This window comes from Zingiber officinale, chromosome 9B (genome assembly GCF_018446385.1).
Source record: "Zingiber officinale cultivar Zhangliang chromosome 9B, Zo_v1.1, whole genome shotgun sequence".
In the NCBI taxonomy this organism is placed as follows: Eukaryota; Viridiplantae; Streptophyta; class Magnoliopsida; order Zingiberales; family Zingiberaceae; genus Zingiber; species Zingiber officinale.
In genome coordinates this window covers 42242924-42266442 of record NC_056003.1, presented here as the reverse complement: position 1 = coordinate 42266442, position 23519 = coordinate 42242924, and the positions used below count along the sequence as shown (strand labels likewise).

The window sequence follows — 23519 nt, the reverse complement described above, 5'->3', positions numbered from 1 at the left end:
CGCTGCACTCTATTACTACTATATGCTATGCATCCTCCACCTGTTTTGCATCCTCTTACGTCTACAGGCTCTGCTCCCTTCACCCACAGTGCTCTGCATCTTTCTATGGCTACGGACTCTGCTCCCTTATATTGTCATGAGCTTCACTTCCTTTGACGGTCAGGGCTTAGATTATTATCTTCTCCCCCCGCGCTTCACGGGTATTCGAGAATTGAGGGACCGAGATAGATCCTCAGCCGGTCGACGCCACTCCACGATCAGGTATGATAAAGGCTCTCCTCCCTCATATTGCTGCGCTTCTATGGACTTCAGGGCTTCACCTTCCCCATTCGGGATCGAGCTATCGCCACTAGTTTTGGACCAGAGTATCGCCATTGGTCTCGGACCGGACTGTCGCCACTGATCTCAGACCAGAGTATCGCCACCGGTCTCGGATCAGAGTATCACTAACGACCTCTGGGTCGGGTGTGAGATCTTGGAAAATTTAATTAATAGGGTTATTTGGAAAATAGCCTTATAGAATTTTTCCGGAAATTTTAGAAATTTTCTGGAAATTTTTCGGAGCTCGTACGGAGGGTTTTGAGGGGATCGATCGGCGGGTTCGGATAAAGCCTGTTTGGGATACCCGTTTAAGTGAGGAAAAGTTTTAATTATAAATTCTTTTTCTTATTTCTTTTCCCCAAACGCCGACTCTTCACCCAACCCGAACACCTGCTTTCCCCGATCTCCCCGACTCCTCTTGCTGTCTCTTTCTCGCGGACGAAACATAGCCGACGGTTCCGGCGATCGTCGACCTCGACGGAAACTAGTGGGGTCACCGGAGCTCAACGGCGCCAAGGGAGTCTAAGCCAGATCTGGTCGAGGGGGTTCAATTTCGGCAGATTTTGCAACCCAGCGTTTGACGATCGGTGGCTAGGGCTTGGTGAGGAGCCGGATCTCGTATCGTCTCTGACTGGTAGGCTTACCCTCTCCTCCCCTCGTGTTGCTCACAGAGCAGTCCACACCTCCTTTCTTGCTGGAATTGGGCAGCGACACCATCGGGATGTGATCCAGAGAGGTAGGGCTTCGTCGGACCTGTCCAGTGACGACAGTGGTGAGGTAACAGCCTTATTTTCATAGTGTTTGTTCAATCCTCTTCTCTGTTCCTCGATCCTTCTTTGTTCTTGATTCTCAATTTCTAAGTTGCGAAATTAGGTCACGGAGTTGTGCTTGGGTTGCCGGGCAGAGATTAGAGCGGTTGACGCTTGATTAGTGGACCTCCTCTTCCTTGCTGCTGATTGAGATTCCGGTTGGAGGTGAGTTCTGGTTAGAATTAGGTATTGCTGGATTAGGGTTCTCTATTTCTTGTTGATCTGTGATCTTTGCTTGATTCCTTGGTCCGGTTGATCCAGTAGGTTGTTGTTCTGCGGTGTTCTTGATTCAGTTCACTTGGTCCAGCAATACTCCAACCAGCAGCTCCCCTACTTCCAACAGATCACCTTGTATTCCAGTGGTGGAATTGAGGTACGTGTAGAGGTAGTTGATAGATATTGTATTAGGTATGATTTAGTATGATTGATTTTGTGTAGGTTTTTGATCTTGTTGTAGAACGGTTAATTTAGGTTTATGTGTTGAATTAGGAGTAATTGGATTACTAGTTGTTGATTATGATTAGATTTGTTTACGTAGATTTAGTCTAATGGAATAATTAGGGTTAAGCAATTAACCCTAGTTAACTATTGGATCTAATCTAAGTTTGGATTTCTAATCAAATTGGTGATTAGGGATTTGGTAACTAACCCTAGTCGACCATTAGGTTTAGTTAGGTAAGTTGTGGTTATGATGATTAGGGTTTTGCCCTAATTTGATTTTAGGGATTTTATTTGGCTATTCTTGGGATTTAGCTAAATAAAATATATATATGTTGTTTGACGCAGGACTCTGATTCGAGACGGACGTCTCGGCTTCGGATTTGGATTGACTGTACCTTCTATTGGAGGCGGGTACCCTTTGACTTATCTCTTGATAGTGTCTTTTGATATGTGCAGTTTATATATACTTGCTAGTGATTGGTAGATTTAGCACTTCCCTGGTTATAGGTTATTCGATACTTGTAGACGGTTACTAGTGATTGGTAGTTCAACACTTCCCCTGGATTTAGGGTTAGTTGATACCTATCACATACTTCATCTACTAGTTGCTTTACTTCAGGATTGGATATTTTATCTCTTGCCATGTGTATATATGTTCATAGAGGTGCATATCTATAGTGCTCTACTCTACTGGATTAGTTGCTTTACATGTGTGATACATGCTCTTGGATTCATGATACTTACATCATTGTATATGTGATGTCTTTGGATTTATGCTGTTTATATCATGTTTATAGTTATATGTGTTTACCTTTTTGACACGCACATATGTGGAGGAGGCTTTGTTCAGGTATGTCATATTGTAGCCGCATGCACCATATCGCATGATTGCATGCTGGGCGATTGACGACTCCATTATTGTTGAGCTCGTCGGCCAGCTACATAGGCCTGCACACAACGTGTTCACTGCATGGGTAGTGGCACAGCACAGTAGGGTGTGTATGGCAGTGGCTCTGTAGTGCTCCGCTGGTCCGCTCATGGGTAGTGTGACTGCAGCGTGGTAGCAGACAGGGATCCCTTCCCGTCATCGCGTACCGGGAGTTGAGAGCATTGCGCTCCCTCACTATGTTTGAGGTAGGAGGATAGGTGTACTCCGACAGCATCCCGTCCACTCGGTCACTCTTCAGGGGCAGTGATGGCAGAGTGCACGGTGTCACAGCCCTACCCACTCGGTCTCACCATTGTGTGTGAGATGGCTGACTGGTTGACAGGGGTGACCATGTCATATTGCATCATATGCACGGATTGCATTCGTTATGATTGATGCATTTTGGTGATTGCATATGATTGACATGCATACAGGATACATGCTTTTGCTCTGACTATTTTTATCTATGTATGTTCAGTTGCCCAAGCCTCGCAGGTGAGTACAGTTTATTTCAGTTATGCATTTTCTTATTATTCTTGCTATAGACTGTACTTTATGCCTATTGCTGGTTATTACAGTTTATTTCAGCTATGCATATCTGTTATACTGTTAGGAGACCGTACCGTAGGTTGTACTGTTAGGAGACTGTACTGTAGGCTCTATGGTTTAGTGTACTGTACCATAGGTTATTACTGGTAGATATATATTGCCGTACATGTCTATTGGTTTACCTGCTGAGTTCTTGAACTCACCCCGTTGTTACTATTTTTCAGGTTGAGGCCGTCAGGAGAGATTCCAGTCGCTAGCCCCTTGGTCGCGAGGATTTCTAGATATCGTTTTCTGTATTCGCTTTTATACGTATACTTGTATTGTGGGTTTGTATTGTGGACTTTATGTCGAACCTTTGGGTTTGCTGCTTTTGTTTTCCGCTGCAGATTTTCACACTACTTCGTGGATTTGTTTTCTTCGTTGTAGTGGAGTAGGATGTGTACGTATATCTTCGTTGGTTTTATATCGTTCTTCCCTATTAAACTGCGTGGATTGATTATATGTTGAGCTGTGTGGAATATTGATATAAACTGCGTGGTTGTTTCTTATTTGTATTGTATTGTTCCGGCCGAGTGTGGCCGAGGTATAGATATATGTATACTGAGATTCATATTGTTCGCCGTACAGGGGAGATGCTGCCGAAATTTCTTCGGACAGGGACTACCTGGGGCGTGACATCGGGTCCCAAACTCTCGCCCCAGTGCGAGTTATAAGTGCTATCACGTCTCCAGACTCTCGCCCCGGAGCGAGTTATAAGTGAGCATGCTCATACAATCAACGACCTCCTAGTCGGGCTTCAGACTCTTGTCCTAGTGCAAGTTATAAGTGAATATGCTCTCACAACCAAAGACCTCTCAATCGGGATTTCAGACTCTTGCCCCAGCATGAGTTATAAGCGAGCATGCTCTCGCACCCCAATGACCTCTTGGTCAGTATTCTAGACTCTTGCCCCAGCGTAAGTTATAAGTGAGTATGCTCTCATGCCCAATGACCTCTCGGTCAGGACTTCAAACTCTCGCCCCAATGCGAGCTATAAGCGAGCATGCTCTCGCATCCCAACGACCTCTCGGTCGGGATTCCAGACTCTCGTCCCAGCGCGAGTTATAAGTGAGCATGTTGTCACGACCAACGACCTCTCGGTCGGGCTCCAGACTTTCGCCCTAGCGCGAGTTATAAGTGTACATTCTCTCATGACCAACGACCTCTCGGTCGGGCTCCAGACTCTCACCCCAGCGTGAGTTAAGCGAACATGCTCTCGCACCCCAATGACCTCTTAGTCGGGATTCCATACTCTCGCTCTAGCGAGAGTTATAAGTGAGCATGCTTTTACGCCCAACGACCTCTCAGTCAGTACTCCAGACTCTCGCCCCATTGCGAGTTATAAGCAAGCATGCTCTCGCGCCCCAACGATCTCTTAGTCGGAATTCCAGACTCTTGCCCCAGCGTGAGTTATAAGTGAGCATGCTCGCACGGCCAACGACCTCCCGGTCAGGCTCCAGACTCTCACCCCAGCGTGAGTTATAAGTGAGCATGCTCTTATGACTAACGACCTCCCGGTCGGGCTCCATATTCTCACCCCAGTGCGAGTTATAAGCGAGCATGCTCTCGCGCCCCAACGATCACTCGGTTTGGATTCCAGACTCTCGCCCCAGCATGAGTTATAAGTGAGGATGCTCTCACACCCAATGACCTCTCGGTCGGGACTCCAGACTCTCACCTAGTGCGAGTTATAAGCGAGCATGATCTCACGACCAACGACCTCTCGGTCGGGCTCGAGACTCTCGTCCCAGCGCGAGTTATAAGTAAGCATGTTCTCACGTCTCCAGACTCTTGCCCTAGTGCGAGTTATAAGCATGCGCTGCACACACACACATCGACTAGCAAGTCAAGTTTCCTCCCTGGCCGGGTACTCATCTCAGTTGCCAATCGGTCGGCACTCACCACTCAGTCAGCACTCGTCCCACTCGCCGCTAGGCTCACGGGCTTCATGCCCAATCGACTCACGGGTTTTGCGCCCACTCGGATCTCCAGCTTTGCCTCCTCTTCACGATCGCTTGGTGCGATGTTGTGCTTTTTAATCTCTCGGGATCCACTGCCCCTTGGCTCAATAGCTCTGCGCTTGCTCGGCTCAAGGGCTTTGCTCCCGTTTGCCTTCGATCTCACAGGCTCCATGCCCTCTCCGTTTATAGGATTCACTCTTGCTCAACTCACGGGTTTTGCTCTCATTCGCCATCGACCTCTAGGTTCCTCTTGACATTATCTCTATTGCCCGCTCGGTGTTCTCCCAATTGCTCGGTCGACATTTTTTTGGTCGCACGCTCGGCACCGCTTGCCAGCATTTTTCCACCCATTCGGGATGCTCCCGATTGCCTGGTCGGCATTCTCTTGGTCGCCTGCTCGGTAGTCTCCCTATCACCCCCTTAACATTCACTCAATCGTCTGCTTAGCAATTGCTCGACATTATTTTTTGCCGCTCAGTTAGCATCCGTTTTACATCTTGCTTAACATTCGCATAATTGCTCGATAGTTCTGTTTAGCATCGCTCGATTGTTTGCTTGGTATCGTTCAATCTCTTGCTTGGCATTCGACCAATTGCCAGCTCGGTATTATCTTTTGTCGCTCGCTCAGCATCGTTTTCGTCACTTGTTCGACATCACCACAACTATTCGTTTGATGTTATACGACCAGTCTAGCGATCTGACTCCGCATTCAGGGGTGATTCTACTTTACATTGGGCTTGGTCTAGTCAGTCGGACTTGCACTCCTTCGACTAGACTTGAAGGAGAGTCTTATGATACGGATATATCTTGAGGACATAATGAGAATTAGAGAGAAAGAGAGGGTATTTTGGTCAAATCACTGTTTAGGGCTGGAGAAAAAAGGGGATTCACTGTTCACGCGGGGGAGAGGGGGGTGTTTTTGCTCCACCGCTAGGGGACTTCACGAAGGGCTCTCCATCACCCTCCGCTCCTCGCCGGCACCGGTGGCTGCTCCTCTCCTTTCCTTCTCCTCGACACCATCTTCTCCACTCCTCCTGGTTTTCTCCGCCGCCACCATGTCCAAGAGAGGTGCTCATTGGAGAAGGCGATCACATCCGACGCCGATAGCTCTCTCTTTCCCTCTTTCTCACACCCACAGACAGCCCAAACACCTCTCCTCTCGCTGGCAGTCCCAGTGAAAGCCACTGCCTCTTTCGTTCTCCACACCGGCGCCGCCAAGGAACACCGTCGTCGCCTCCTACAAGACGACGCCACCCAGAAACATCACCGTCGTCTAACCCACGCTATCGCACACCTCTACCACCTTTCACGCCGACTTCTTGTCGCCTCCTCCTCAACCGAGGAGGCTGCCGCCAAGCTGTCCCTCTTCTCCTCTCTCATCCGACGTTCGTCGTTACATTCAGTAGCTGCCATCGCAGCTGGCCACTAGGATGCATCTTGCCGTCGTCTCTCGTCACGAGGGCAGCAACTCCCTTTTAAGTGCCGCCGTAGGGGCATGCAACCACCACGCGCTGCAGCCTCCTTCGCCGGCAGCCTCCACGTGTCGGCATTCCATGTGTCGGCAGTTCACGCACCAGCTTCGCCCCGATTTCGATTCTATGTCACTATTGTGTTTCAACCCTGTGCTGATCTAGTTTGTGTGTTATATCCCGAGCTACAGCCGTAATGCACCTCACTATTATGTTCTGGCCTTCGTGCCATTATTGTAGCCCGACTTACGTGTCGATCTCATATCCCGACCTACGTGTCGATAATCCTATCCCTGCCTACGTGCCAATGTTATATCCCGGCCTGCGTGTCGAGATCGCATCCAGTTTCGTGCCACCTCGTCCGACTTCGCGTCGTCAGATCCAACTCTCTAATATGTTCTAATTCATCTACTATTCCTGGTCATGACAACTCGATTAGCATCCCGACTTACTCCCCGATCCACCCGAGGACGCCCCTTTGGCCCAGGGTACGTTCTCCATTCTTATTCTATGCACATTTTATTATTATGCGTCTTAATTTATTACTTATATGTTTGTTGGATTTGTCTCGAGCATCGGGTATCAAGGATCGGGGCGACCCGGTCGTTGGTTGCAGGTAGCGTTGACCACAGGACTTCTGACGACTTGATCAACATAAAAGTTATCTCAGTATATCCCTCCAGAACATCATGATTTGATCAATATTCTATCTATATCATCGGATAATCCGTTTGAGTCAGATTTCGAAATAATCTATAATTTAGTTTCATCAACTCAATGAAAAAATATAAATAGATAAATTCTAAAATATATTTTATCCTATCATTTGTACGAGAGATGCCATGTGTCTAATAAAATATTTTATGTCGATAATTAATTTTAAAATTTATTAAAGTAAATACCAATTACATCAAACTTACGGGGATGATTTAATGACCAGTGCAATACAACGGAGGTCCCCTTAATCAGTAACTAACACTGTACCCATTTTTGTTCAACTGCTAATTACCAGCAGACATATTTACAGCAGAAAAACCATTCCGTCCTCCCCTTTCCTGCTCTTCTGCTGCACAGTCTTGTACCCGACACTGACAGCTAATAAATAAATTGCATTGAACCATCCAAAAGATACCTAGAAACTAACAAAACCCCAAAGCATTACCATCTTAACACTTGATATCCAGATTAACATCAATGATTAATGACCTTAATTAAGGTTTTGGACCCTAATTTCCAACCAACTATGTGACAGTGTACAGTGGTGGCAGTGCATGGCATGAGAAAGCTGCTCTGTGCGCACCACCAAATAAAAGGACTCTTGTTCTTTCTTTCATTTTCCCACCATTCCTGAGCGGAACCCCAAAACCCTCCAGCTGTTTGTCGAAATGCAGGTGAAGGAGGAGGACGACGTCGGAGTGGCGGCCATGGTCGTGGTGGTCATGGTGCTTATCGTGGCCGCGCCGGCGACCAGCACCTTGCACCCCCTCGACTACTTGGTGCTGCAGTCCATCCCCAAGTCGCTCGCCGACGCCCCGGGCGCTCACTTTTTCGCCTCTTGGGACTTCACCGCTGACCCCTGCGCCTTCTCCGGCGTGCTCTGCGCCAACGACCGTGTGGTCGCGCTCTCGCTCGGCGACCCACGCCCCGGCTCCCCAGGCCTCGCCGGCACTCTTCCGGCTTCCCTCACCCGCCTCCCCGCTCTCTCCGAGCTCTCCCTCGTCCCCGGACAGGTCGCTGGCTCCCTCCCGGCTGCTCTGCCGCCCGCCCTCCGCTTCCTCGCCCTCGCCGGCAACTGCCTTTCCGGCCCCATTCCTCCCTCTCTGTCCTCCCTTCGCTGCCTCCGCACCCTCGATCTCAGCTCCAATCGCCTCTCCGGCTCCATCCCCACTGCCCTCCTCCGCCTCCCGGAGCTTCACACGGTGATTCTCGCAGGGAACCGCCTCTCCGGCTCGATTCCGTCTCCCGCCGCCCCTCTCCTCCGCCTCGACCTCGCTCGCAACTCCCTCACCGGTGCGGTCCCTCCCTTGCCACCCTCTCTCCTCTACCTCTCTCTCGCCGCTAACCGCCTCACCGGCCGGGTCGATTGCGTTCTCCCGCGGCTCACCCGGCTCAACTTCCTCGACCTCAGCATGAACCGCCTCTCCGGCCCGATCCCGGGGACCATCTTCACCTTCCCCGTCGCGTCGCTTCGGCTGCAGAGGAACCAGTTCGCCGGCGACCTCCGGCCGGCGGGGCAGCTAGCGGTGGCGGGTGCGACGGTCGACCTCAGCTTCAACCGTCTAACGGGGGCCGTGCCGGCAGAGCTGGCGCCGGCAGGAAGGTTGTACCTGAACTTCAATCGATTCACAGGGGAAGTGCCTTTGGCGGTGGCGGGGCGGGTGGTGGCGGGGAGAATGCGGGTGCTCTATTTGCATCACAACTACCTCACTGGGTTCGGAATCAGAGCGGGGTCGGCGCTGCCGGCAGGCACGGCGCTGTGCCTACAGTACAACTGCGTGGCGCCGCCTGCGGGAACAGCCCTGTGCCCGCGAAACACGGAGTCAAGGACGACGCGGCCGCCGGAGCAATGCGCCTCCGGTGGGAAGTAAAGCGAAACGATACAAATTGCAAAAAGAACCGTTCTATTTTGTATTTTACTAGGAGTCGACTCGAGATGTTTACTGATTCTTTCATTAGTTTAAACAACTTTATTGATTGTCGCCTACCTACAATTCGGTGGTTTATTTCTCAATTTTTTTATTCTTTATTTTCTTGTTTCCCAACAAAAAGTTAAAATGATTCAAGCACGATAATCAAGATTTAGGAAAGTGTGATTTTGTTTATATATTTAAACATCTCCCATCGTTTACTATAATGGGAGAAGATGAAGGTTCTCCTTTTACTTTGAATTTATTATAAACATTTTTTTTTTTGAATTCACTTTCGCACCAAACAAAGTAAATGTTGAATCCTTACCTTGTTCGATCAAAATCTGTAAATTGCCCTTGGTGAAGTTAGGCAATCGTGAGGTACGACACTAGGCAAGGTAGAGATGCGACATGGATTTAGTGAGAGGGGCGATGAGTGAAAGTGAGTTCAAAGGAATCAGGATAATCTCTTCTAACCCTTTTATCTCCTCTTTGCTCTCTCTATGTAAACAATAAGGCACACGTTGAATTCTTTCTTTGTTCTATTAAAATCTCTAAGTTGTCTTTGGATTCAACAAACAATAAATGACATAATCAATCTTAGATTGAACAACTCTCTTTCATTCACTGGTTCCTCTAGTGGAATTGATAAGTCCCGACACTGAGGGGTGACATAGTGCATAATGTTGAGTGAAGCAATGGGCAAAGCTAGGCGAAGCATGAGCAAGGCAGAGATGCGACTTGGGCACAATGAAACAAGTGGCGAGTGGAAGTGAGTTTGTATGAGCTAAGGTTAATCCCTTTTTATCCCCTCCTTGCTCTCTCTATAAAAGAAAAATGAACACATTGAACAAAATCCCACCCTCTCTTCCCCTATTATGCTTCTTCCCACCCCACTACGGCAAACAAAACCTAGATGCTGACTTGATATTTATATTAGCAGTTGAATAAATGTCTCACACTATTGGAATATGTGGTGAGGTATCATCTAAACAGTCAATGCCTGAAGAAAGCAGCATCAGTTCCTAGGAGGTTTTGACCATCTGCAGAAAGAATCTTGGATGACTGTCTTGAACTGGCAATGCACAAATCTGAACCCTGAACAATGTTCAAAGTCTCCCATAGGTTTGCATAAGAGAAGAGAGGCCTTGGATACTGGGATTTCATGGAAGACAGGGAAGAGAACAATACAAGATGATTGTTTTAAGGTTATATACATAAATTCACTTGAATTTGAAGTTCTAAGAGGACAACACAACAAAGCGCCTAGATGAACAATACTTGAGAGGTACAACATGCACAAAGTAAAACTTTGCTACACAACTGCAGACTAAAACTTCGGTACCTCCCGGATACAATCAAATGTTTACAACACTGGCTTCTTTGTTTTATCTTCTAAAAAAGGGTCTATGGAGATAGTATTTCCATAGTATTACACTCGCGTTTGTGTAAAGCTGGGAAAAAAGTTGGCATTTCCAGCAACACAAATTGCTGCACTAACTTAATGTACAACCTCAATTTGTAAAATAAATTACTTGGGAGGTTACATTAACTACTTCAGGTGGTCGTTGAGATGTAAGATGGTCTGTTTAAAAGATGCTCGCAGTAGGTGCAGATCCAGCAAAGATTTAATATTATACTTTGAAAGTACAGCTACAGCTTCTCAATCAACTTGTGCAGTTGGTAAGCCAGTGATAGTGTTTGCATATGGCTCCACCAAGCATCTATCCCTCAACTGTATGGATGGTGTCTGTGCCTATCTTTCTCAGATCGATCTTTCTCACGAGAGGAGCGAGAACTATGGTATTCGCTGCGATCTACAAGAAAGATTCACATAAAGGCCAAGTAAAACTCTACATTCATATACAACAGGCCATTTTTTTCAATGAACTCAGAGATGTACCTCGGGAAGAGTGATGCCTCAATTTCTCTGAATGCCCTGAAAAAGATGAGAAACGATTAAATGGCTCCAAGAACAATTCATTTTACTGCAGGATCCTACACTGATGGAAGTTTAAATGTTCCCGAAATAATCACTACAAAAATAAAATTATTTGCTATACCTGATCCCTTATCCTTGTCCTTGGCGCGATGATGTCTTCGCTCTCTTTCACGCTCTAGATCCTTGTCTCTCTCCCTATCTCGGTCCAAGTCTCGACTCCTACCATCATAATCAGAATCCCGTCCCCTGCTATCACGTTCTCTGGTCCTTGTCCTCTCCCTATCTCTGTCACGGTTCCTATCTACATCAACCTTCTGATCAATATTCGGTGTTACTGTTGATTCCCCTCCAGTATCTACATCAGCATGCACATTCCTAGTGTCACCCTCACTATTGTTCACCTCCATTTTCTCCTGAGCTGCTTTGACAGTCGTTTCTTTTGGCAAACTACCATCAGGAGTTGGAGCTTCGGACTTGGGAGTAGATGTTTCCTTGGGTTCACCATTGAGTGGACTCTCCTACCAAAGAACATGTGGTAGTCTGTTAATGACAGCCACAATTCATGTTAGTTTACAGAATCTATGTACAGAAGCTGCTTCAATTCAATACCTTGTGAACTTGAGCCTGTTGGTTTGGATTTTTACTTCTTGAAGTAAAAGAATCATTATCTTTATAGACGGCAATACATTGTGCCTTAGGAAGACTGTAGAGATGTGCAAGAACTCTACAAACCTCATCGATCCCAGCTTTGTCTGCATCAAAAACTTCCCACCAGGGTGGGCTTTCAGGAAGGGGGACCTGGAACCTGCGGGCTGCAGCATATACAACACCACATGCTACCACTTCGCTCTTGAAACGCACACAAAGGGTTGTCCGCAAACTAGTAGGTACAAAGAAAATATTGTTTCGTCAAAAACCATATATTTCAAATAGAATGAAGAATAGACAGAGTCTTGATGAGGAAAAGAAAAATAAAACAAACAGAACTTAGTAATATCATAAGAAGCATTGTGAAAAAGAAGTATATACACTGAAAAATAAGAATTATTATATTGTTCGTCTCTCGTCCTTTTAGTTAAGAGGCATCAATTACCCATGCTATTGGTGTTAGTCCCACATAAGATAATTAACATTACTATTAGTGACTAGGTTCAATTACTTGAATGGAAAATACGAGGCAGAGGAGATAAAGTGACAAAAAGATGTACACAAATGATAAAGCTCCATATGTAATTTTGCAAGTCTTTCCGCTCTCTCCCTATCTCCCATCCAAGTAATCAGACCATAAACAACTGTAAGAAAGCATGGGTGACCTTGGTCAAAAAAAGGGCTGAATTAACCAACTCAATATTCAAATCACCTTGAGATAAAATAAAGCTCCCTCCCATGTGACATTTTCATGCTCATAGTCTTGGATTTGTCCAAGTGTATGTCATGATCCATAAGGATAGTAAAGACACAATAAAACCAGAGTCTGAATTGGCAAGAAGTTTCAGTCCCATTCTTAGTCACTCATGAATCTTTTGTAATGTCATCAATGTTATATTAAATAAGTAGTTATACCTACCCTTCAAGTTCTAGGAATAGATACTTGCTATAATTTAGTGGTATAGAGAACCAGACATGAGATGTTAAAACTTGAAATGAATATTGCGTTACTGAGTACAATTTGAAATTGATGGTTGGCATAGATCCAAGTTTCCTGAAAACCATAAAGATATCATATTACAAAGTCCTTTGTCTTTGCCTTTAGACCAACCACAACTTTCAAAAAATCCTACAAGACTTGATATTACAGGCTCACCAAAAATCTAATTTGTTCATGACTAACAATGTAGTTTATAGTGATTATGCGTCATATAAGTTCAAAACAAGTTGAGCATCTAGACCGTCTAATAGAAGTTTACAAAGGAGATATTGTGTCATTAAAAATACCATTATCCATTACCATCATAAATTATCAAGCACAGGTCAACAATAAACCAAAACTTGAAGTTTTCTTCAGCCCCCAGGGCGTAGCGCAGCATGGTATCTCAGGCGTAATGGCCAGGGGTTGATTCTCAGGAACTGACGACCTGGGGCTTACCCCGCCATGCGCGCCTGTGTACCTGCATAAACCTCCCTCCATATCCGTGGGGCCGACATTAGGGGGGCCGCTAAGGTAGCGGATCTACCTTTTTTTGAAGAAGATTTCTTCAACAAGATTTTATGCATACTATCAATCTTTCTCTACCCATGAAATCCTTGCCATGTCATCTACCTCACTCCCTCGGGACAAGCTTAAAAGTAAGACCCTAAAACCAAACTTTGCAAAAGGGAGCTATCTTGACATAAGAAGAAAGAACACAGGACTATAGAAGCCATGGAATCAAGACAAGTGAATAAAATGACCAGCATTAGTTAGGATCGTATAACAAGTCAACAACCATGTAATTACTCAGAAATCTCAAACTACTCACTCCATTGTCTATTTGTCAGTCACACTTAATACCCCCCCCCCCCCCAAATATTGGTTAACTCATGACTGTTAAGTATAGAATAGGGTTTACACAAATAACTAACTAAACTAGGATGAAGTTTATGTTTTGCCAAAAAACAAAAAAACATAAGAAGCTAGCTTGTAAAATTTATCATATGTTATTTATTAAATCAAGTTTTTCATTCACTATGACAAAGTTGAGACTCAACTAACTAGCTTAGCTCCCATAAGCTTTTAAACTGATCTAATATTCTAGAACAACTTTGTTCACACTTTAGCACTTGCTGAAATGCATTTAACTTCTAATAGGAAAACTATGTTCTAGAAGTTATTTGTTAAAGCAAATTCTTCTACTGCATTTCACTACTACTTATCTATCTAGTTCCTATAATACATTGAGTAATTTTTTAGCTTAAAAAACAAACTACTAAGATGGGACACATCTACAGTCATTCAGGACAATGATACCCTAAATCAAAATGCAAATCTATTAAACATTTAAAATACATGCCCAGGCAACTCAAACTAAAATTTTATAGCTGTAGATGGCAACTACATCATAATTTTATACTTGTGAATGCTCTATATAAATCAGCTGATGTGTCATAAATATATAACTTGTTAAAATGCACTTAACTTTTAAAAGATGTTCCCAGAGCTCTCAAAGAAGAATTTTTTTACTTGTAGCTGACAGCCTATGTATATAATATGGCAACTTAAACCTGTGAATTCTTTATTATAAAGCAGCTAATGTGTCTGGAATATGCAAATGAAATGATACGAGCACAGCAAATCAACTTTATATTGAAAATATTTCTAGAGCATGAAACATATGGAAATAAAAAGAATATCATCAATTTCAATGCAATATCTAACTTTCAAACCCTTAGTGAACATCAACACTCATTCAGATGAAAGAACTGCATAGTACCTGTCGTTGGCCAGATTCCAGGCTTCTTGCCTCATCTCAGGAGAAGCATCAAGTGTTGCTAGATAGTTAGATATAAACTTGTGAGGATGTTCAACATGGCAAATAAAACCCATTTCTTTCAGCAAATGTCCCTCAGTCCTAACCAAATCATTCTTTAACTCTGTATATTTCTGTTGTAAGAAAAATAAAGAAAATAATATATGAGAAAAATCTCATTAATTAGCAGAACAAAGCCCTAATCTGACAGTTCAGTAAGCTACATAGTTTATGAATGATATTGCATGGAATGACATACTTATTAAATTAACAATTCATATTCAAATCCAAAAACAAATATATATATATATATATATATATATATATATAAACAGAGAAACACTTGCACTTGCCTTAGACTGGAAATCAAAAGGCTCTATTGCCAAATTTTCCCTTCTACATTCCATTCTATGGAAGACAACAATAATATGCTTTGCTTTCTTGGGGCACTCCTCCAACTTTGATGCTAACCATACACAACTCGCAGAAACCCTCTGATAGTTCACAAAAAGTAAATTGCATAGGGTGAGAAATATAATTATAAAATATCCTAAACAAAAGATGAAAATTTGAACCTTGAGATTCACACCTTAACGCTGAAGCGAGCAAAGGACTTCTTGCAGTAGAAACGATGGAAAAGAACCTGCCCAGTGGCCATTACAGCTTGTGGTCTGAATGAACAGTTAAGATACTCACAACTGAAAGAAACTCGATGTTGAAGAAAAGTTGGTGAAACCGATAAACACTGGGAAAATATGCAACCCTACTCCACACATAACTAAATAAAAAATAAGAACCAACACACATTGGAAAACTGGGAAGAGGATACAGTTTAAGAAGAATGCCACTCTCTTGGATAAGGTCACACCCATAAATCCGTAATGTGGTTTCTGTGTCTTCATGGATGCCATCTTTTCTTGATGGTGAACACTTCAACTGCTCTTCAGTGAGGTAGAAGGTATCAATCCCAGTATATATCATCCTATGAAATTTCAAATAGTTATTCTAACTGGATCAGCAAAAATATTTCATTACAACATCAAAATTACTAAATATAGATTAGGCAACAGTTTCATGTCCAATGAGTTAGAGATACAAAATGGAGAAATCATCCAACTAATGGAAACCAAAGTAATTACTTTGTTTACAGAGAATAAAAAAGTACTATCTTCTGGAACTCTCTAACACAATGTTTTCCTTGTGATTTTGATTTCAATTTCAAAATCAGTATGTAGCTTATTGCTTCATCAATGGATAGTCATACTGCCATACCTGCTTATAAGAGTGAAAAAAGAGGATCAACGTAGAAGAACAGAACAACATCAGGAAACAAAGAAAATTTTCAAGATAATCATGTTTAACAACCAACTTGGAAGGGGATGAACAGAAACATCAAAAACCCTAGAGAAGATAGAACATCAAACTAAACAAAACTATGGTTTTTGGAAGACAAATTAAATACCAAAAATAACAGATTGTAGATAGTGCAAGTCGTACCTGTAGATATCTATCTAGAGCGCGTCGCGGCCGCAGACAAAAACAACCTCACAGTCGCCGCCGCTTTCGCCCTTCGCAGGTGACCTAAAAGAAGATTTGGGTGACGGCGTGGAAGTTTACCGGCGGGCTTGGGAAGCGCAGAGGTGTTTGGGTACCGCCGGCGAAGATCACGGCGACAGCGAGCTGCAGAGATTGGGAAATTCAACCCTAACCGGAGCAGTCGAAATTGCATCGCACGGCGCAACAAGAGCGGAGTTTTATAGTTCGGGATCGAATCAGAAACCCGACCCGATTAAATCACAAAAATTTAACGGATATTATTTTATTATACCAATTTGGAATCAATTAAGTGAAGGAATTGAATTGAATTCCATTAGAAATTGAATTCTGACATGAATTGAATTCAATTCTTATATTTGGAATGAATTAATGAATAAAAGAATTGAATTGAATTTTTTAATTTAGAATCTATTTGAATTGAATTTCATTCTTATACATTTATCATTTTATCCTCATAACAGCAGTACGAAGAAGGTGGCGCATGAGAGAAACGGTGCAAGGAGAAGTTTTCGACACAAGGAGAAACGACGCACGGAAGAAAGGCAAGAGAAAACAAGAGAGTCGGCAGATGGAAAAAAAGGGTTTTAAGTTAAAAGGACAATTAAGTAATTTTAGTTGTTCATGGTAAATTCCTATCCAAATCTGACCATTTGAGGTCTGATTTACTATTCATGTTTGGAATGGAATTGGAATTGAATTCCATATCAAATCCATCTCAAATATTCATTCCAAACTATGGAATTGAATTCCAATTATCATAGGAATTCAATTCCCTAGGATTCCAAACAGGGTATTAATCAATCATAAATCAATTAATTATACATTCGAATTTTAATTAATATATTAAAAATTCATTTGAAATTTAATTCCTAAAAGTTTAAAAATAATATAATATAAGTCAAATAAATTAATTAATTACTAATAATCTTACTATCTTACTATTTTATTAAAAATCTTCCCCCTTTACTAATAACTTTGGTGAAACCTAAAATGAATTTACGTTAATATCATTTTTTCTATTCACACTAAAAATAATTTCAAGATTTATTAGTAATTCCACAAGCGAAACAATTAGTGATCTAGAGTTTGAGACTCAGCTGCGGCGTATTATTATGAATTTTTCTCATCATTAATTTTCTCTGGTTGTTTTATATAAAAAAATATAGTTCTAGTCCCACATAATTGACAACACTATGAGAACTCCTATAAATATTTTAGGCCGACGATGTTAAAAAATATACTTTTCTTAGTTTTTTTTACTAAGATAAGTATAATATTAAATTAAATTAATTTTTTTCATAGCATGTTAGTTTGTTGCTGAGATTCTCTAACGTCACCCTTGCATTATTGCACTATTACATGGGTTTGACGAATCTTACCTAAATAATTAATTCTTGATTCTGAACATAAGGGTGGCACTCTTCAAAGACCCAAATAATTTAGATTTTCAAAAGTGTACTTTACCCTAATGACTGTGCTTTAATATTTTAATACTAAAATGATTTAACTAATATAATTTCATTATAAAGAGTCAATATGATTTCAATGTATTATATTCACTACAAGAAAATCCTCATTTAATAACACTGAAACAACAATGACTTAATGTCAAGTTGTTGTTGTTTTGTCTTTTAACAACGGTTTTAACAAAAACCGTTGTCTTTTAGCAGCTTTTTTGGCCTACGATAACGATTTTTAAAAACTGTTGTCTATTTATGTTTTTTTGATACTACGACAATGATTTTTAAAGGCTACGGTAACAGTTTTTGAAAACTGTTGTCTATGTGCGTTTTTTTTGTGATTACGACAACGGCTTTTGAAAACCATTGTTTATAAGTGATGTTGAATACTGGTGTTTTTTTTTCCTTCGCCGTTTTCCCCTTCGCCAATTTTTGCCGCCGCGTTTTTTCTTTCCCTCTCCCCGAAATTTTTTTGCCGCCGCATTCCCCCTTTACCTTCTCGATCCCTAAGCATTTCTGTCCCTCTTTTCTCACAATCTCTCGCTCACTGAAGAAGCACAGGAGTAGCAGCAGCCGAGAAGAGCAATTGTAGGGCGACATCGAGGGTCTGGATCATGGGAGCATGTGCGACATATCCGACGAACTATAACTCGCAACGCTGCGCTTCTCCTGTCAGGCACTACATTCCTTCCGAAACCCTAGATTTCAGCCAGATTCGCGAGGCAGCTGCTCGCCTACCAATCTATCCAATCCCACGTCCTAGGGAACCTGAAGCGTTTTCGAGGTAGATTCATATCTTCTATTCTTTGCTTTGGATGCCTTCGTATCAAGAGTTAGTCATAGGCTAGCACATGGTCGTTGTTTCCCATTGTTGCAGTAACAATTAACTGGTGTGGTGTTGTATTTTGGTTATGCGTTGGATGATTGGGCGGGATAAGATGCTCATAAATAAATTGAGGTTAGTGGACGAATGGATCCATATGTTGGATTATGATTTTGTCTTGTGGACTTGAAGTGTATTTGTGTACATGAATACCTTCTCGAATGGCATATTGCGATGACAACCTCAGTGGGTCAGGGTAATGTTTGGCTTTGGAATGTTGCTCTATGTGGTTTGTGACTTTGTGTGCTTTTGCATGAGAATGGCTGCATGATCAATGCACCCAGTTTAGATGCCAGAAAAATAGAGATGCTTGAGTTGTGACCAAGGAGAGAATTGGTGGTTAAACTGTAGTGTTTAGTTTTGTACTGTCAGTGTGATCAATGTTGGTTCAACAAACTGACTCCTGCTTGATCCTTTCCTACCTTATTGTGCTTTCTGTTTGTCCTGTTTGACTACCTTTGTGCTTTTGTTTCTCTGTTGTTCACATAATGACATCCTGTGATCTATAATGATGTTGGTATTCTCATGTGCACTTGTGCATACGGTGATAGTTAATCTTGTTATAAATATTTAACTTTTAGGCAATTGATTGTAAAAATTGCATATTTTGGCAGCAATAGTGGTGATGGGCAAGTCTCGTAGATCTTCTGCAGAAGTGGTGTTTCTAGTCTCTCTTTCTGTGTTTGATCATCATCTTTTTTCTTCATCATCATATTCTGATCTCTTTATTTCAAATACAGGATAAGTTAGACAAAAAGTTTTCGAAGGATGCTACTGCAAATGGCTACATCGAAGGAACCAGTGATAAAGATGACCGAATTTCTTAGCTTTTGGGGTCGTTATATGTCAAATGGACGCAATCCTTTTGATTAAACAATAACAAGGGAAGTTGGGAACTTTATCTGACTTTTGTTGCTTGCTATCCAGTCAATGCTTTACGTGATCAAAAATTTTATGTTATGTGTAACATTACTTAACTTTCCTATTCGACTTCGTTGGATTGCTAACATTGGCATTGTGGAGAATAGCGCCTATGTTCAGAAATAGGGGTTTATGTTTGTATGCACTTAAATTTAATTGGTTCATGTTTTTTAACTCTGAAGTTTATTATGCACTGAGGTTTTTCTCTAAATGAAGCACTGATTTTGAAAACCATCATTATATGCGCTATTCTTTAACTTGTTGGAATTGTGTGCCTTGGTGTGAAGGATTTTTTTGCTCATTGATTTTATTTTTTCGATCCTCCTTGGTCCATTATTTTGTAAGGTTGAAGACCTCAATTTTTTTGTTCTCTTAAACAACTCCAGTTTTTTGATAAATTTTTAGATAGAGTAACTTTCATTGTCCTGCTCGATCTCTTCATCTCTTATATGTAGTGTTATTCATAGTTACCCTTTTTCATTTTTCATGATTTTCAGCTGTTCATTAGCTTTCCCTTTAAGATCTCACAGTTTTATGCATTCTAGTGATAGCATTTTATTTCAATTGTATGCAGATCTCTCTATAGTTAGTTTTGTTGTGGAAGCTCCCAGCCATGGTCATTGTTGCCAAGATATTCTTTGCAGGTTTGCTTGATACTGTATTTTTAACTCCCCATTTTACGAGTGTTAATGTATCATGGAAACATTTTCCACTTTCACAGTTGTGAACAGATGTGTACCAGAGATATTCAATTTTTTGTTTTCATCATTCTTTTCCTATAACATGTTTTGGAGATTAATTCTCATCAATACGCTTTGTCTTATGTGAACTAGAGATATTAAAAAATATATATAATTATTTTTTCAGTAACATGTTTTGGGGATTTTAATTAGTGTCACAGATGCACTATTTGTTTTCTGGCCTCTAGTTATTTAGTTTGCATGTGTTACTCCTATATCCAGTTTAGCCAAGACAAGGCTTGGGTCTTAGTTTTTCGAGTCTTTTGTGTTTACATATTTGTTGGTTTTGACCCACATCCAATTCCTAGTTTATGGGCAACCTAAAATTAGTAGCCAAACATGCAAAGTGTCAAAATGTTTCCAGCCATCTCGAGGGAAAAAGAACCCTATGATGCTACAGTACTTTCTATGAATGCACAATGCTTCATTATTATAACTCCTTTTGATTTGGTCAAGTTTATGGTGGCTTTTAATTATAAGAATGCCTTTTCTGATTGTCATGATTTGTAAATGCTATAGAGACTTGGCATGGAATCCTAATTATTGATTTTGTAGATGTTCATCAATGCTTTTGATAAAGCTGCCGACTTGGATGTTTTAGACCACCCAATTCCAAACTTCATCTACTATATGGTATTATATTGTTTTGTATTGATAAACTGTTTTGTCTTAGTTTTTCTGGTTTTGAACTATGTCATTAGGGATTTTTTTTTCTCTCAGTTTACTGAGCTTCTATGTTAGTTGCTAACTCTTGCTTGATTGCAAGTATTCATGTTCCTTGAGTAACTCTAAGTATTGACCTTCATATTTATTGTTTTACAATTTTTAGTTGTTTTATTTTTGCATACATGTTACTACCAATTATGTAAATCAAACTTCTCGTTCATAATGAATCTCAGCAAGCTTCTGTTGTTGAGGAAAATGATGCAGTGTTCATAATAGTTCATTATGTCTATGAAACACGTATACTTTGAATAATTTAACTCTTTTATATAGTGTTCATAATAGTTCTAAATAGTTTAGTTATTTTCATTATTAATTGTGTAAAAAGTTCAGATTCCTTATAGATAAATGTTTAATACTGTGTGATCAATCACTTCTTAATGCATATTGTGTCCCTCTTTTTCACTTTTTTTTTTGTAGATTTTTGAATGTTGATGTTTTATTCCTGTCACAACTGCATATGCTCATGATTCACATGATTCTTTCTTAAAGGTTGAATCTTGATGTGAAATCTATCTCTTATTGTTAACTATACCCTTCAAATTTGCTTACAGTTGCAAGGGGTCTGTTTTTTTCATACAATTATTCTTCTATTGAGGTCTATTTTTTCTTAGAAGCTTATCTTGAGATGCATGAAATGTAATAATATTACATTTCAATTATTTGATGGTTATGTGACATTTAGGCCGTGCAATTAGAATCTGGTATACAGTTTTGATTTCTAATTTGTAATATATATATCTTTATTCGAGCAGGTGTCCTCAAGAGTATTGGGAAGAATGTCGAAAAGTCGAAAAAATAGAAAGACTTTAGCAGGTCAAGGAACACTGCGAGCTACAGTGCCACCTCTTCACTAGCATCTAAGCAGAAAAATCTATGTATTGTAAATATTATTTTCAAATGTTAGAAAATTGTATATTAAATTTTATTTTCAAATTTAGTATTTTGAATGATTTATAATACTATAAAATTATATATATATATTTTTTATTTTTATCTAAAAAAGACAACGATTTTTCACCGTTGTTATATGTAGTATAAAACTGTTGTTAAAAGCACACACTCATAGAAAAGACAATGGTTTTTCACTGTTGTCTTTGAGTGTGTGCTTTTAACAACAGGGCCTTTAACAACAGTTTTAAATTGCCTACAACAACGGTAAAAAACTATTGTCTTTAACCTTTTTTCTTGTAGTGATTACACACGGCGTATCGCGTGTGCACACAACTCAACTTCTCAACTTCTAAATTTAAAGATAAAATTTATTTACGTAATCGAGAACTTAAAAGAACTATCATGTTCGACAACTGTGAGGTTCATCTCATTTTATATATATATATATATATATACTCCCAGATTAAGTGATTTATTATCTTTAGGAGTTGGATAATAGTGATGAAGTTAAAAAAATTTAAAACTAAAAAATATTAGGTGCTATAATATATATATTTAGGGGGTTAGAATTAAGATTTAAAGAATTTTTATTTTAAAAAAACAAATAAAAAAGGAATCGAGGTATTTGGATCAATTTTAGATGCCTCGATTAAAAATTTTTAAAAATAAAAAAAGAATCGAGGCGTCAGAATCAATTCCAGACGTCTTGACTAAGCTATTACAGATTGTTCTGCAGTAAATAATCCGTAAGATAACAATCTATACAGAGAGAGAAAAATGATATCATGTACACCTTTATCCTGTACACATAGGCGATTTTCATAGGTTTGGACGTCTGGACGTACTCCCAAGTATCCCGATTCACTTTTAAAAATCAAGGTATTAGGGAGGGCTTCTAAACACTTAGACCTATGAAGGTCACCTATAAATGTATAAGATAGAGACGTACGCACAACAATTTTTCTCTCTCTATGTATAAAAATACTTTTTTATATAATAAAAAGGCTTGTGCTTATGCGAAAGAGGAGTTCGTGTTGGTGCTAAAGAGGAGTTTGAGTTAGTTGTTGCTAAAGAGTTTAAGGTCGTGAAAGCCGTTGTTAGCTCAGCTACAGTAAATTCCTTTCTAAGAAGTACGGGTTCAGGTTGCTCACTTTTACTGATCTATAGGATAGACTCGTTGGATCGCCTAGCAAATTTGTGTTAGGATGTATACTAAAAGTTTAGCTTTTCTATAAACATAAGAATCACATTGGTCAAATGTCTACATTTATGCTAAGTGTAGTTGTCCATTTAATTTATATTGTAGATAACATGGTGTGAGAAGACGCATAGAAGATCATGTTATCAGATCTTTATAAATTATAAATAGTAGCTCACAACCAAGATTGAATGAGACAAACCATTGGAGTGGTTGTAGTGTAATTTGGTATTAGTTTATTTTGACTATAAAATTACACTAGTACACTATAAGTGTATTGAGTAGAACCATTTGAGGTAGTTTCTTTTTATACTGACAACATAAAAGAACAAAACCTCTATTATTATGGAAGTGCGTACTCTTAATCATGTTATAATAACAAGCACGTATACTTAATATTTATTTCTTTAATTTATCAATAGGGTCGATAAGTTGGGAAATGATATTATTTATATGGTGTGTTGATTATAGAATAAACTTTGTCCTAGTTATTTAGGTTGATAATGCCCCCTTGAGGAGCTCATAAGGATTGTCATGTAAGCCCTGCAGGTGGACTTAGTCCGACATGACAATAAGGTTGAGTGATACTACTCTTGGAGCTAAGATATTAA

General features: G+C 40.7%; 2 protein-coding genes across 5 annotated transcripts; one reads left to right on the top strand and one right to left on the bottom strand.

Annotated features, from left to right (window-relative positions):
* Window positions 1-7862: 7862 nt before the first annotated feature.
* On the top strand, window positions 7863-9306 carry LOC122024968 (leucine-rich repeat receptor-like protein FASCIATED EAR2). Its single transcript, XM_042583709.1, has one exon. The coding sequence runs from the start codon at window positions 7903-7905 to the stop codon at window positions 9103-9105; it is 1203 nt and encodes a 400-aa protein (XP_042439643.1). The 5' UTR covers window positions 7863-7902; the 3' UTR covers window positions 9106-9306.
* A 1134-nt stretch (window positions 9307-10440) lies between these two features.
* Window positions 10441-16280, bottom strand: LOC122024056 (cyclin-L1-1-like). 4 transcript variants are annotated; one of them, XM_042582578.1, is made up of 10 exons: window positions 16030-16280; window positions 15362-15514; window positions 15122-15203; window positions 14886-15026; window positions 14497-14666; window positions 11819-11966; window positions 11696-11710; window positions 11208-11604; window positions 11048-11083; window positions 10441-10961 (listed from the first exon to the last, which is right to left on the bottom strand). In XM_042582578.1, exons 2-10 carry the CDS (start codon window positions 15511-15513, stop codon window positions 10876-10878), a joined length of 1227 nt encoding a protein of 408 aa, XP_042438512.1. In that variant the 5' UTR covers window position 15514; window positions 16030-16280; the 3' UTR covers window positions 10441-10875. The 4 variants fall into 4 exon arrangements, with proteins under 4 accessions (XP_042438512.1, XP_042438511.1, XP_042438513.1 ...); XM_042582577.1 differs by adding an exon at window positions 15672-15804 and having other exon boundaries at window positions 11696-11966; window positions 16030-16279; XM_042582579.1 differs by lacking the exon at window positions 11696-11710.
* Between the last annotated feature and the right edge of the window lie 7239 nt (window positions 16281-23519).